Source organism: Meleagris gallopavo, chromosome 1, assembly GCF_000146605.3.
Source record: "Meleagris gallopavo isolate NT-WF06-2002-E0010 breed Aviagen turkey brand Nicholas breeding stock chromosome 1, Turkey_5.1, whole genome shotgun sequence".
In the NCBI taxonomy this organism is placed as follows: Eukaryota; Metazoa; Chordata; class Aves; order Galliformes; family Phasianidae; genus Meleagris; species Meleagris gallopavo.
Window position 1 is genome coordinate 19,434,220 of NC_015011.2, and position 15,545 is coordinate 19,449,764.

General features: G+C 41.2%; 1 protein-coding gene across 5 annotated transcripts in view; it reads left to right on the forward strand.

Annotated features, from left to right (window-relative positions):
• Positions 1-14,269, forward strand: part of TRABD (TraB domain containing) — a 28,704-nt gene extending 14,435 nt beyond the window's left edge. For 4 of the 5 annotated variants that reach the window (XM_010706134.3, XM_019612154.1, XM_003213857.3 and 1 more), the window contains 7 exons: positions 4-170; positions 996-1,136; positions 6,966-7,076; positions 8,001-8,140; positions 10,295-10,467; positions 12,185-12,296; positions 13,196-14,269. In XM_010706134.3, coding sequence (XP_010704436.1) covers positions 4-170; positions 996-1,136; positions 6,966-7,076; positions 8,001-8,140; positions 10,295-10,467; positions 12,185-12,296; positions 13,196-13,373 — 1,022 coding nt within the window. In that variant the 3' untranslated portion in view covers positions 13,374-14,269. Of the gene's footprint in view, positions 1-3; positions 171-995; positions 1,137-6,965; positions 7,077-8,000; positions 8,141-10,294; positions 10,468-12,184; positions 12,297-13,152 lie in introns of all 5 variants that reach the window. The other variant, XM_019612161.2, reaches the window with a different exon arrangement.
• Positions 14,270-15,545: the final 1,276 nt, after the last annotated feature.

The window sequence follows — 15,545 nt, forward strand, 5'->3', positions numbered from 1 at the left end:
CAGCTGATGCAGATGCATTTAAAATTCTTCTGGAGATGAAGATGAAAAAGAGGCAGAAAAAACCTGCCTTACCAAGTACTGTGACTGAGCTCGAAACCGAGGATGGTTCTAAAGTGTACGTGGTTGGAACAGCCCACTTCAGTGACAGCAGCAAAAAGGATGTAGTGAAGGTAGTTTTGAACTGGAAACCTTTCAGCACCGTGTTGCTAATGATAACTTATTAAAAATGTCACAAAGCAGAATGAAGTCCGACTGTTCTTTGCTGCAGCCTCTAGGTCCTGTTTTTCAAATGAGCTATTGGAGGACTTGACAGCAAGGTGGGATGAGCAAGGAGGCAGATATATTGTCTTAGTAATTATTTTTTTAATGAAATACATTGCTCTCCATTCTCAAATGTTTATTTGTCCTCTAAAGAACAAATGCAGACAGTCTTAGTCTTGATGTTACTGTGTGCTTATTGTGATGAGGATATGATGAGAGGATGCAAAGTCTTAGAACAGGAACTGCAGTTCTCAGCTTCTTTGTGAATGGGATGTGTAATACTGAGCTGTAAAACCACGCTGCCTATAACTTGAGAATGTAGTCCAAAATACAAATAGATCAGAAACACTAGTGGAAGTGGGAGCTATTACATACTGGACTTTATGCAAAGCCTGCAATTCAGAGTGGCTTTATTCTCTGGATCACAGGAGGGAAGGAATATTGTACCAGAATAAACAACACTGGCTCTTAACAAAGTGTTGTTTTTTTGTTTTTTGTTTTTAAGTCAAATTGCAAGTGGTCACAGGCTGTGGGTAAAGGGACATTGCTAATGTGAAAAAAAAGAAGCTGAACATCATGATTTTCTTTTGTTGTCCTTCTTCCTGTCCCAAAACATCCAGTAGCTGGAATGTGCTTTTAATACCTTTTTCTCATGGAAGTATCAACATTACCTGTAATTCTGTTCAATCATTCCTAAACTGATGTAAAAAATATATATCATTCTTCTCTTTCAGACAATACAAGAAGTGCAGCCAGATGTGGTTGTGGTGGAACTGTGCCAGTACAGAGTTTCTATGTTAAAGATGGATGAGAAGACTTTACTAAAAGAAGCCAAAGAAATAAATCTGGAAAAACTTCAGCAAGCTATAAAGCAGGTATGATTCCCACAGTGAGAGTTAAAGACTGGACAAATTATTCTTGATATGAGTTACAACTGAAAAAGGTATTCCTGCTAGCTGGAAACTTAATGGTGTTTACGTAGATGAGGATGATGCCACAGTGGTGGTAAGTTGTGGTATTTTGTTTTTGGCTGCAGTGCTGTGGGCTTCAGTTGCACTGCTGAATTGTACAGGCAGGTGTTGACCTCAGCAGGGCTCTTTCTGTGTTTAACAGTTGTTCCACTCCCAGGACACAAGTACTTAATTGTAGTGTTCCGCTAATCCATTTAGTTATGGTTACTATCCCTACAATCTGCATCTGTATTACAGCTACTGAAGGAGTGCTTGCTTTTGCTATTGTCTGTAGTAGTCTACTCAGCTGCATTTCTCCTTTTTGGTAGGGTGTTGCTTTTGGTTATTTCCATTCCACTTGTCTTCAGAGTAGCTGCTTATTGACTGTTGGCCTTGATGAAGGCTGTTGAAAGAACTGGGCAGATAAGGGTAGATTACTATTTGAATTACTGCTAGTCTGGCAGCCACTGTTGTTTGTGGCTGTTGTAGTGTTTGCCACTGTTTTGGATGTGTAGGTGCTTAACAAGTGTTGTCCTTTAGTTTTCAGTTTCTCCTTATTAGCCTGTATTTAACTAATTTTAAGCTAGGCCCAGTGAAACACAGAGTCGATTTTGAAGTGATCATGGGATGTTTGAGTAGAATAGTAATTTTTGGGAAAGTCAAAAGCTTTTCCAGCATCCATCTGGGTGAACAAATTCACAGACTTTGGTTGTGTGGTGCACATATGCTGTAGTTATGTATTGGAATGATTTTATTGATGTAATTGGGGAATTTCCAGGATTGCATCCTTCACAGGAATATAAGGTGCATCCACGTAAAGTGTGTGAGTGGCTAGGGGCAAATCTGTGGTGTCTTTGTGTTTCACTGTGTCTTTCACTGCAGTCTTTCTGACTCATACAGTTAGGCAATAATGTACCTTTCCTGTTTTCTTTATTTATGTCCAATCAGAGGATAGAAGATTGCAAAACATCTGCATATTGTGTGGGTTATTGCATCCATCCATCTATTTTAGGCAAGGTGGATTCCTTGGATGCCCGTAACCAAAATAATGCATCTTTACAACAGAGCAGCGCAGTTGAGGGTCTTTTGACCTGGCAAACAAGCACAGAAGCTGCCTTTGTTTAAAAAAAATAAATTTTAAAGAGTTGTTTTATATCGAAGCTAAATGCAGCCATTTTTACTGTGTTAAGTTCTTCTCTTTTAAGAGGACATTGGAAAAGGACAATGAAAGTAAAATGCCTTACATTGCAAAATAAATAGCATACAGAGAAAAAAATCCTTTGATGTCAATTCGTGTTGGCAGCTTTTTTATCAGCAGTTCCTACCAGAACAGATCCTCTGTTCAGGCTGTATTGGGTCCAAAATCACAGTAACAACACAAGGATCATTACTGTGATAGTTCAGCCTCTTTTCTCATGAGAAGCGATGCAAATACTAGTATTTGGATGTTATGTCTTTAAAGAATGTATTTCTCCATGTATGAGCTCAACCACAACAAAAATACCTCCCTTGTGTGATTCTGCAGCACTGTGAGTTATATAGGGAACACTAGGAAACAGTCCCACTGTCTTGTGCTAAGTTAGTTTCTTTGGTTTTGTAGAAGGAGAAAAGCCAGTAAGTTGCTCCGCCTGCTTCAAGTTGTTACCCCCCATTTCACAGTGATGGAACTGGCAACCTGGCCAAAAGGTTACAGCAGAAGTTAAAACTGCTTGTAACTTTCATCTTGGAGTATCGAATTAGAAAAATAATGCCATGTCTTTCTGTAGTGGCTCTAGAGCAGTGAAAATGGATTTCATGCTTAATCATTGAAGTTGGAAGCTGAGCTGTGTTCATGTGAAACTGTTGCACATTTGCAATGGATCCCTGGTATTCACAGCTTGTCAAGCATCTGTTGGGGGTTTAGAAAACACTTCCTCCAGCTCCACTTTGAATTTCAAAACTCTTACAGTGGTTTACAGAGAACTGACTGTTTGCTTTCCATTAAGTGCAGACTGAAATTTGGCTCAAATGTGTGTTACCTGAACAGTTGGCTTAAACCAAACTGGTAAGACTGGTTTGGTCATCTCTTTTCCTCAGCTTCATGTTTCTACTGTCCCTTCTGTGTCCCTACTAGAGTTCACATGGCCATGAGGCTGCCTGAATAGGGCATGCTTTTCAGCTGTATTATGTCCCTGTGTTTCTCTCTTCTTGTTGTCTCTAGTCCTGACACAAAGAGGGAGGAGGGAAACTGGGAAAGGAAGAAGTAGGCTGGTGGCAGCAAAAGCTGAAAGGGGCTTGTTTTAACCTACTCTTCTGGGATGAGTGTACCTGTGCAGAAATATACTGTAATGATTTTTATCATGCTTCTGACCAATGAAAAAGCTGTTATTAAGCTGTGCAAAACAGCCCTTCATGCTTAGTTAGCCTACACAATTTTCTGTTAAATAATAAACACTGTGAATTGGTAGCTGAAGAGTACCGTATGTATATGGATCTGCACAGGCTGCTTGCTCTGGTGCCTTGAAGGCTAGCCTCCAGTGCACCTGCAGCAGTAGTAAAACGAGTTCCAATCTCTACTGGCCTGGCTGTGGTTGTACAGGGTTACATCCATGGCATTTAGTGTTGTTTTGTTTTGTTTTTTTCTTGAAGAAACCCAGGGCTAAAATACATGCTGCTTGTTTCTGCCTGCAGTTCTGTAGTTAGGGTGTTGAATCTGTAACTTCTGACACAGTCAGAGCAGCTGCAAGCTGCACTCCTTAGGCTGCATTCCCGTACATAACATAAGCACGGCTGTGCTGTCTGAAGGAAGAGCTGTCTGCTCCAGAAGACCATTGGCGATTGCCAAGAGTAGATGCCTGGAGAAGAGCGTGAGAACCTGTAGTCAGACCTTGCCCGGGCATTCATCTCTTCTGCCATCCTGTTTGCTATCTCCATGCTAGCCATTTTATTACCTATAGTCTTTCCTTGGTCACAGAAAGCTGGACAGGAGCCAGCAGTATGCATGTGCAACCCAGAAGGCCAACAGTATCCTGGGTTGCATCAACAGAGGGGTGGCCTGCGCGGAGAGTAACTGTCTGCCATTACTGTGCTCTTGTGAGGCCCCATCTGGAATATTGTGTCAAGCCTGGGGCCCCCGGTACACAAGGAATGTGGAAATGTTTAAGTGGGCCCAGAGAAGGGCCACTAAGATGATCAAAGGGCTTGAGCACATCTCCTGTGAAGAAAGATAGAGGGAGGTGGGCTTATTGAGCTTGGAAAAGAAAAAACTCTGGGGAAAGACCTCACTGTGGCCTTCCAGTATTTGAAGGGAGCTTATGAGCAGGAGTTGGGGTCCTACATTTTACATGATCTGATAGTGATAGTTGTGGGGGAGAGTGGCTTTAAATTAAAAGAGGGGAGATTTAGATTCTTTACGTAGAGGGCGGTGAGGCACTGTCACAGCTGCCCAGAGCTGTGGGTGCCCCATCCCTGGAGGCGTTGAAGGCCAGGCTGGATAGAGCCCTGGCAGCCTGAACTGGTGGGTGGCAGCTGCCCACAGCATGGGGATTGGAACTAGGGCATCTTTAAGGTCCCCTCCAACCTCAGCCATGCTGTGATCACTCATCCTTTCTCAAGCCTCATGAGAAGAGATTAAACACACTACATACTCATGTGTTTGATATTTCTGTGCACACCTTCAAGTATTTTGTCTTCACAGCCCTCATCCACTAATGACAACACAGTAGCATGTGTTTCTCTTCCATTCCTTTCCTGACAATCCTTCTCATTTTACTTGCATTCTGCTTACTGTGAAGCACTGGGCTTACAAAATTGCTGCTTCACATTGCCTGTCCTATGTGCTAGTAGCTCCACATCCCTCTGTCTGAGCAGTTGAATTTCTTTGCAGATATGCTTCACTTTGTGTTTATAGCTGTGAATTGGGTCCTTTAGGATTTAATGCTCTGTTGTGGCCATCTTTCCCTTATCTGACATGGAATAATCTGGTATTGCCAACAAACTCTCTTATGCTTTGTTTCTATCATTATTCCTGCATTTTGCTCTTTATTCCCACACCTTCTGACTGGCCAGTTGCTGCTGGTTGGTGCTACACATTGCTGCTTGTCGCCTTTTATGTGACAGGCACTTCTGTGATGCTGAGCAGATGTGGCAAGTGCTGAGTTCCATGCACATTAAGAGTAAAAATGATTCAGACACTTCAGAGGTGCATCCCTTTGTTATCCAGCAGGGCAAATCTTTCCATCACTGTGTAAAAATGTAGACTTCAAATATACCAATCCAATTCTAAAGGTTGGATGAGCCCACAGATGAACCTAAGTTTGCATTATCTTAGTTTTGGTTATCTTCTCTGAACTTCTGGAAACCTTTGTCTCTATGTCTGTTGAACTCAGTCTCAGATGCTGACTCCTTTTCACTGCCTTTTTTCTTCCTTGTCTCTCCCCAGCAGCACAGTGTCCTGTCTTTCTGCTTGGCATATTCATAAGATGACAGCTGTATGTCAGTTGGTTGTTCCTGTAACATGCCTTGCTTGCTGGTTTGTAGCTTGATGAAGCAGGTGCATAGCTAGCTTTGACAATAGCTGCTCTCCTCTTCTGCCAGTCCTTAGTGACTCTAATCTGCTTACCTGCAGAAACTGCCTATGGCCTTGGGAGAGATTGCACAGGCATCAAAGCTGGCACTGGATGGGCCGCTTGAGTGTGTCCATGGGAGCAAGGAGGGGAGACCAGGATCTTCCCAGTAACTTTGAGCAGTCCTATCGACTCTGTCCCATGTAACCTCACCTTCAGTCACGTGAAGCTGCTGATATAGTGGGAAAGCTAACCTTTGGTGAGGTAGAGGGGAATGCCCTTTTGGTAACAGTATGGAATGATGCCGGATTGAAGAGATGCATAGCTAGGTGACAGACTATTCTTGGAGACAGGTAGCGCTCAGTTACTGGGTCTTTGTCATAAGAACAAGTGGACAAGGACAGCCAGAGCTGGACAAAAGAGCACTGAATGGGTTTGCAGTGATGTTTTCATCTCTGTTTGAGGAGCTGGGAAGGGAAATTTTGCTTAAATGTATGTAGGGGATTTTCTCTTCTTCAGTAAAGAAGTCTGCATTGTTAAGTGTCTGTTTCAAAAAGTAATAAGATTCTTTGTGCAAGGAGGGGCCTTCAATATGCTTGTAAGTGGGAGTGAGTCAGACCCAAGGTTTTCCTTCTAAGGTCTCATGTGCTGAAGTCATGCACATCAAATTCTTGCACAACCTTGAATTCTGTTTCTGCAGCTATTAGCCTAACTGGTGCCCAGCCCAGTTCTTCACTGAGATCGTGGGAGCATTTATTTTGAGACCACTAGCTATTTCTTCTAAGTAACTCTATAACATGATTGTAAATCCAATTGAATGTACTTTGATGTTCCCCCCCCCTTTTTTTTCCAACCAAATCAAGAAATAAAAGTGCAGTATGTATGGTAGAACAGCTCATACATCGTCAGTCAGGTAAAATAAATGGAGACAAATACATTTGCCTACTCCCTTTTTTTTTCCTGTCATTCTTTTTTTTGTTGTTGTTGTTGAATAGAGACTGCACACTACTGAAAAAGTCTCTTTACAAACGATAGAAGCTGAAACAAAAGAATTGCAGTCATCAGGGAATTAGCTCCAAAAAGTATCTTCAGTATCCCTTCTTCACTAAGATATTCAGTGTTTTTTCATGACTGTGAACAGTGCATTCTTCTGAGAAATCCACACAGAATGTTAATATTTCTTTTTAACATTTTTCTCCTTTTCCACCAGAATGGAGTCATGTCTGGACTGATGCAAATGCTGCTTCTGAAAGTGTCTGCTCACATCACAGAACAGCTGGGGATGGCCCCAGGAGGGGAATTCAGAGAGGCTTTCAAAGAGGTGCGATCATGAAATAGTTTTTCTGAGGTCAAATTACTGGCCTTTTGCTTCCAGTGTCAGTAAATAAAGGCATTTGTTAGAAAGGGGCACTCTGTGGCCATATTTCTGTTGAAGCCTATGAAGTGGTAAAAACCATCTTTGGCTTCAAAAATACAAAGATTCGTAGCCCTAAATTACACAAAAGCAACTCCAAAAAGGTTTTAAGTGCTATTTTTAATGGTATTTGTTCTTGTTTGAATAACTGTTTTTGAATTTTGGATGTGGATCCTGGTCATACTGTTGGTGGTGTCAGGATTTCAACTTATGGAAGCAAATCTGTCAGAATGAATTAGAGTTGGTTAGCTCTGTATCCTTTTCTGAAGTGGTTGTTTGAGATTGTTAAACAGATATGCTTAGAATTTCTAGATAATTTTGTTTTGCTGTTTTGTACTAAAATGTGTCAGCCTCAGTTATAGCATAGTCTCTCCTGACATTGCCTTCTGGTATCCTGCATCAGTTTTTGTTTCATGAGCTCCTCCTGGAATGCATTTTATTGTGACAGACCAATAGGTTTGTGATCCTGACAAAATCCTGGTTAAAAGCAAAACAACCAAAATCATTTTCCCTTAGATTTTATTCAGACCTGTGAAGATACTGAGCCACATCTGTTCATCTTAAGCAGTTCTAAGCAGGAGCTTTCTATCTAGGTAAAATAAAATTAAAGGTGGCATTGTGACTCAATGTTTTTTACTCCTGTAGGAAGTTGTATACTCAAAATTTTGTTTACATGGCCAAAATATTTCATGCTGTTTAACTGTGACAATACTTGCTCTTTTTTTTTGGTTGTTAAAATAACTTAAATCACGTAATAAACAAACATTATCTTAATAGTGCTGTACTATGATACAGTGTGTGTTGACTAGTAATTTGTATCTTCTCTTCCAGGCTAGTAAAGTACCTTTCTGTAAATTTCATCTTGGAGACAGACCCATCCCTGTTACATTTAAGAGGGCGATTGCTGCGCTTTCTTTCTGGCAAAAAGTCAAGCTTGCCTGGGGCCTTTGCTTCTTATCTGACCCAATCAGGTACGAATGAACATCCCATATGTTCAGCAATGAATTGTTCACCTCTTCTGTGTGGTAGGAGCCCGAAGATCTCGAACCCAGACTGATGTGGTGAAACCTCACATTAGTGAGAGAAAGAAATATACAAACTATCCTTGAATAGTTCATGTTTTTAAAAAGAAAGCAGGCTATCCTGCTACATTTGTTTGTATAATAGCATTTTGATTAATTCTAGGTCGTTGATCGCTTAGAAGTAGATGATTTTATACTGAAAATAAATTCTTAGTACTGCTGTGTTAATATTATAAATGAAAGAGAGTAGAGCCTCATGATAATGGTTTCATTCAGCTTTCCAAAGGTCTTGGGCCTGCTGTACTAAGTCATGTGTAAATCAGAGCAGCCTGAGAACTGAATCCACATCATCTGCTGTCTGAGCAGATGTTAGGAACAGGAGAAAATGTTTGAAATCTCGACAGTGTGTCAAACTCTTAATGACCATTTACTTAATGGCCTTTACGAGGGGATGCTGTTAGGTTACTGTCTTACAGTAATACTTGTCAGACTATTCCCTTGCTCAGTTTGGTTTCCTGTGCCCTTTAAAGAAACCACTGTGCCAAGTGTGCTTCCTCTTTGCTTCTGGACACCAGTAGGTGTGAAAACTTGCTTGAACTGGGTGACGGCATGCCCAGCTGTCATCCTGAGTTCCATCTGCTCCCACCAGACTTGCCATGGTGGGAGGCTTGCCAGAAGCAGGTTTGCAGCGCGTGTGGACCCTGAATCTCTGTGCCTCTCATGCTCTGTAACCAGAACTCTGCACACCTCATTGAAGTGATTGATGTCAGTTCTTTCAGGCACTTGAAGTGGGGCCAGGGCTGGAGCTAGTAGGGACAGCCAAGCCTTGTTTCTCAGTTTTAGCATTTACTAAATTGTTGTTACCTGTAAACACTTCTATTTCATCTGTAAAATGTTGGTCCTGCTTTCAATCTATTAACTGCAGTTCATGTGCAAAGTTTTGTTACTTATGAAACTGTTTCCAGTTTCTGGAGGGAGCTGGAGGATGTGTTTCTCAGCAAATTCTCACATTCATGCTGATGTGATTTTTTGGTTTTCAACTGAAATATTAAGATAACTAAAAATAAATTATCTTCATTAACACAGTAATATTCTAAGTATTGTCTTACAGTTGATTGATGTGCTACATCAATGTTTTAAAAATAATATGGGTAGAAATTGAAAAGGAAAGGTGGGTGTAATTAAGAAGCTGTTGGGGCAGGTGCTGCATAGATGAGCTCACTTACTCATCAGTATGAGATTCTACTGAAAATGGAGTAATAACTCTAAATCAGGGTTGTCAGTCTGTTTCCATGCTCTGTTGAAAGCTACCGATGCCTTTTTTTGGTTGTCTGCTTTTTGAAGCATCCTTTTGATGTCAAACTTCAAAAAGTAAGTAAATAAAAATTTTGGCATCATTCTCCAGCAGGCAGTGATGCAAAGCTAGATGATTTTGTTGCCAGACTGTAACTATACCACTGCTGTGGCTGCAAACAGAAGGTTGACAGCACCCATTTAAAAAAGTAACAATAATACAAAAACTCATTAAATTTGCTCCTGCAGTTCTAATTTATTTCCAGTCCATTTCTGTTCTTCCATTCAGGGAACTGATTAATAACTCATTGCCCTGCTGAAGACCTGTGATTGACACAAGCACTGCAGAATCCTTTCCACCCTTGCAGGCTGTGCCTGGCAGTGTGCTATTTTGTTCCTTAAATAGAGCCTTCATGCATTCAGTGATCAGATCTGCTCCTCAGGAGCTTTCTGTTGCCTTTTTTTAGACTGAATATACAGTAAAAGTGGGGCACTGTGATAACTCTTCCCTTTGAAGCCCTGGTGCTCTTCTGCGGTTGTCAGCCTTTAAACTGGGAAAGGTGAATCTTTGGTTGAGCTGCCTAAAGGCAAGTGACCTCTGCTTTGCCTTTCTCTCTCTCTGTAGAGGCATTGTTAAGAATGCAGTTTTTCAGGCTTATGCAGATTGTTCCTCTTTTTGAGAGGAGAGCTGTCTGCGTGGATTTATGCGAATAACGCGTATAGCGTGCGTTTGTTTTTATTCATTGGTTTGTCTGCACTGGACTTTAGAAGTGTAACATAGGTACTGAGAAAATGTAACCTTTCTTTCAGTAAAGATGACGTGGAAAAATGCAAACAGAAGGATTTGCTGGAGCAGATGATGGCAGAGATGATTGGAGAATTTCCTGATCTTCATCGAACAATCGTCTCAGAACGAGATATTTACTTGACCTACATGCTGAAGCAAGCAGCAAAGCAGATAGAACTACCTCGAGCTTCAGAAAGTAATTGTTTTAAAGCAAATACCTTAATCAGTGTGTTCTTTGTGTGCTATTAGCTATCTCAGTTCTTTGTGGGAAAACTGTGGTGTTCTGTGTGTTTATCCAAGACACATGCCACATATCGCAGAAGATTACAGTGCTTGAAAAGTTATGGGGCACATGACTCCCTTACTGCAACCTCCTATAGAAGAAATCTCACAAAGCAATAGACTACTAATTATGATTCTTTTCTCACTGTGCTATTTAAACCTGCAAAATACTGATTAGTCTGACAGCTTCTTCAAAAGGCAGGCGCCTGGCATTACAGCACAGCATGGGACAGTCTAGACGTGCATCACCTGTCTCACTATCTCACCAAATTCATTGTCACCCATAGCTGTTCAGGCACAGATTTCCTGCTGAACTAATTACTTCTAATTTTCAGTATTCATCTCGCTTTGCTTATTATAAATTGGGCTCCTGGGAACCCTGGTGATATGCAGCAAGTATGAACTCTGTGTGTTTCAGCAAGGCATAGGCATACTGAATATTTCTCCAGGCCTGAATATTTTTCCAGAAGTATTTTACTGCCGTGTGCAATCTGCATCCCCTTTGTTCGTGTAAAGAAATGTGTGTATATACATGCACACATGCATACTGAAGTAGGAGTTACCTTTTTTTGCTGTCTTGTTTATATAAGTGCTTCAGTGCAGACCTCTGACACTGTCTCCTGGTTGTCCTCTGTTTGTTGTTGTTCTTTTTTCCTTTCTTCAATTCTACCTTAAGAGCAGAGTTTGTGAATCACAGGTTCACGAATGCTTAGGAAACTGGAAGGGTTTTACACACGTTACAGAGGATTTAAAATAAAAGATGGGACTGCAAATGACAAGAATGTGAATGCATCACCTGACTGACAGTCCTCTGCTGCAGTATTAGTAAATGAGACAGTGCCAGAGGTGGTTTTGCTAAGCTGCATGTCACTATTATCATTACTTGGACATTTTTCTCATATTGTTCTCATGACACATTACCAATTTTCCCAGTGGGGGGGAGGTAATCCAAAAACTTTTGGGATTAATGCATCAGTTTCTCCTGAATGTTGAGAAAGCTGGCTGGCAGATGGGAGGTTAGGGTGAGAGCTGCCATGTGTTGTGGTGGAGTGGTGACCAACTACCTGGCTACTGCACACTAACAGCACAGGTTTTGCTGTTACTTTCTGAGGCCAGGTCTGTAACAGGGTCAGGTCTGATCTCAGGCCCTGTTCCCTGGCTGTTCATGTCTGCCAGCCTGTGCCTTCCCATTACTGGGATTTGTGCCAGCTGTCCAAAGCTGTGAGCAAAGCTCTTCTTGGGAGAGAGCAAAGACCGGGGCTGTACCCTAAACAGGACAGAAACATGACCCACACAGAGTAGGGAAGAGATGGATTTAGAGGCTCAGCAGAGCTTGCATCTGGAGGCTGGAGTGTGAGCCCTAGCCAGTTCTGTTTACTGGAACAAACATTTCCTGACAATAAGAAGTTATGCTAAAGTTTGAAGGGAAAAAAAAAAAGAGGAAGGAAAGCAACAAATTAAAAACATGAGGCAGTGGATGAGACGTGGAATATGTGTAATTTTTGATGTGTAGTAACGAGTCTCTGCTTCTTAGAAAATGCTGTTTTGTAATCTTGCACTCTACCTGTTCATTTGGAGCTTGAAACTGGTTCTTCTACAAATGTGTTCCTTTGTTTCCATCTCTTCCCTAGCTGAACCTAGGAAATACATCCCTGCTGTTGTAGTTGGTGTGGTTGGGATGGGTCACGTACCTGGAATTGAAAAGAACTGGAACTCTGACTTAAACATTCAGGAAATAATGAGGTATGTCATCCTTCCCCATGTCTTGCCATAGCAGCTTCACTTGCTCAAAGTCAGCAATGATTGGTTTGTTTGGAGGTTTCTTGGTCTTTTGTCACAGCTTAAAGAAATGCTGCTGCTGTAATTGCTGCTCTGTCAGCTCACTGACTTGCTGTGCCAACTGCATACAGCAAAGGAACAGAAACTGCCAAAGGAAAAAAGTAAAACCAATAGATAGTGGTATATTGAGGGAAGGTGAGGTGAGAAAATGCCATTGTCTGGAGAAAAAAGTCTGTGAATCCATACCAAAGGCTTTTCAAGTGAAAATTCAGATGTGGTCTGTAAAAGGTGACAAGAACAGGCTTCTGGCCTAGCGTACTTCAGTGTGGGCTAGTACAAGCCACAGATTTTCACTCCAGTGTAACTGATAAAATAGGTGTATGTGCTTTATAAAAGAAGAAGCTGTTCAGACTGTATCCTGTAAGGCCACAGAGGCTGGGATTTACGAAAGGTATGAGGGATTACAGCCTGACCCGGTAGTATGGGTAGGGCCTGCAGTGCTTTAGGACAACTAAGTGGAAGAGTTACCAGTATCTTTCCTAAAAGCTGAGCATTGCTTTAAACTTCACTTTTTAAAACAATATAAAGCAGATTATATTTGAAAGATTACTGTGCTAAGATTCTTCTCATTGAAATCTTTTTCAGTTTGTGCTGCTGCGTTGCAGTTGCAGAGCAGTTAAATCTTTGTGTTAGTGATTGCCATCTACTGAAAGGGTGGAGTTCTTAACATTTCTACACGTTAGATCTTTGTGTTGCAAAATGACTTTGGAAGTCATCTGAATCAAAACATGCACATTTCTCAGATGCCTGTTTGTTCCAGCTCTGCAGGTGTTCACCACTGTTTTATGTCTCTTTTGCCGCAGTGTGCCTCCTCCATCAGCTTCAAGTAAGATTTTCAAATTTGTCATAAAAGCAACAGTTTTTGGACTGATGGGTTATGGCTGCTACCGAATAGGCCAAAGGACGGTTCAGTTTATTCTTTCGATGCCAGCAGCACAGAGCTATCTTCAGAAGCTGACAGAAATAAGGTCTCAGCATTGAACGTAGGTGGAGGCACAACGTGAAGAAAGTGGCTGAAAAAGGCGATGGAGGCAACAAATGTGAACCGGACTGAAAGAAGAAGGAAATGAGGATCCTACTCAGAGGGTGCGGAGCAAAGCTGAATTGCTGTATAATAAAAGATTTGATACTGAACTTACACCAGCTATGATCTGATGAGTAAGTTTGATTCCTGGTGCGTTGCATGAAACCACATGATTCCAGATTGAGGCAAATGTAATACGTACACAAATATATATTATATATATCGATACGGTGTGTGTATATATAATATATATTAATGATGATGTAGTACAGACAGCTTAAAGAGTGTATGCTCGTGACTTTTTTTCCAGGAGAAGAGAACACCAAGTAACCAAATTGGCTGCATCTGCTGTGAAATTCAGGGACACTTGCTGGAGTGATTTATTTTTTTTCCTCGGGTATAATAATACCTAGCGGTCATTTCTGGTGCCAGACACTTTACATATAAATCAGAAGGGCGTCTTCTCAAGGTGTGTTTTATACTTAAAAACAATTAGGCTTTTTAAAGACTTGAAAGCTTTCAAAAAATGTCAGAACTGTACAGGCTGCCGTATGTTCACCACTCGGATTTTTTTACAAGCCTTACTGAAGAACGGAAACGCTGCCTTTAGATTGCATCCCTCCTTACCACCACCGGTTGAATTGTCTTCTGCATAGAGAAGGTAGAGCCACGCCATCAGAATGCAATGTGTCAGATGTTTACAGGACACTCTGTTCCTTTAGATTAGGTTATTTAAAGTGTGTTGTTTAGCCAAATCCTGCTGGATTCAGTATTGTAAATTTGAGACTAGAACTGCTGTACAGGTTTTGTTTCTCGGACCTTTCGTTATCAGGACAAGAAGTCTGGAATTGATCGTACCTGCTCCTCATTTTTGATACATGAAAATATTTTATTTATCAATGTAATTTCTCAGTGGATGAATATTTTAATCTATTTAATAGAAAAGCAGTGTTCAACTTAGTTTTTCAAACTAGCGATAGCATTTTATTTGGGTTACCTGCTATTTATACATAGAATAATGGGTACATCAGACTGCTGTGATTTTTAAGATTTTCCAGAACAGCCATCTGTCACCCATCTCTTTTATTTTATTATTTAGGCTGATATGTAATAGGAGGTTTTGGTACCATTTATACGGGATTTTCGATGATTGTAAAGTGCCCTCTGCAATCAGCTGCTCCCAGTTCCGCAGTGCAGACAGCTTTGATTGGCATATCAGAGTTTTAACCTGATGTATTTGAATGGAGTCCCATTTGCTCCTCAGGCTCGTATACAGTTGCTCACTGATTAAAGTGGGTTTTTTGTTTTTTACTGATTTCTTTCGGGACTGAAAGATGAGAACCAGTGTGTGAGGCAAGAGGAGGAAAACAACACGTTGTACTTTTGTGTTTCCTTACTGCTTTCAGTTGGTTCAATAAAATCAACAGACTGCTCTCAGCAGGGTGAATGTCCAGAGCCTTGTGCTGGACGCAGACTATTGATGGCTGGAGGCCTGTATGTGTACCTGCCAGGCCTGCTCTGTGATGGCAGTGGCTTTGCTGGGATCTGGTCTGTCCAGTAGGCAGCCTGATGCTCTTTCCTCACACTCTGCAAATGTTGTGTGTCCCCCTGCAGCAAATCCCTGAAGCACGTGTTCATCTTTAAACCTATGAAATCAAACCCGGTCCTGCGGAGCACTTAAGACAATGCGTGGTGTGTTTCTGGATCTGGGCCTTAGAGCTGTGCAGGGAATAAACCTGAGCAAATGAGAATGGCAGCAGTTCATACTTCATGAACACAAAAATGTGATGGTGATTCAGAGTAGGATGGAGTCAGGTCCTTCTCATTTTCCATCGGTCAGTGCTTGAGGAGCCACCAGCCGTCTCTAGTGAGACTGAACACCACATTGATGAACTCTTTAGAGAAGACTGGAATGACTGCCTCCATTTTGCTTCCTGACTTTTTTTGTTAAGATTTAATGAATTGTTTACAGTTAAGCAGTCCTATTTGAATAATTCTATTCCATGTTACATACATTATTAAGAGGTGAAATCAAAAGCTTGACCTCCTTCTTCTCCTGGCTCTCCTGACATACCAAAAGATTGTTGTTGTCTTTTCTTGTTTTTTTTTTTTTTTGTTTTGTTTTGTTT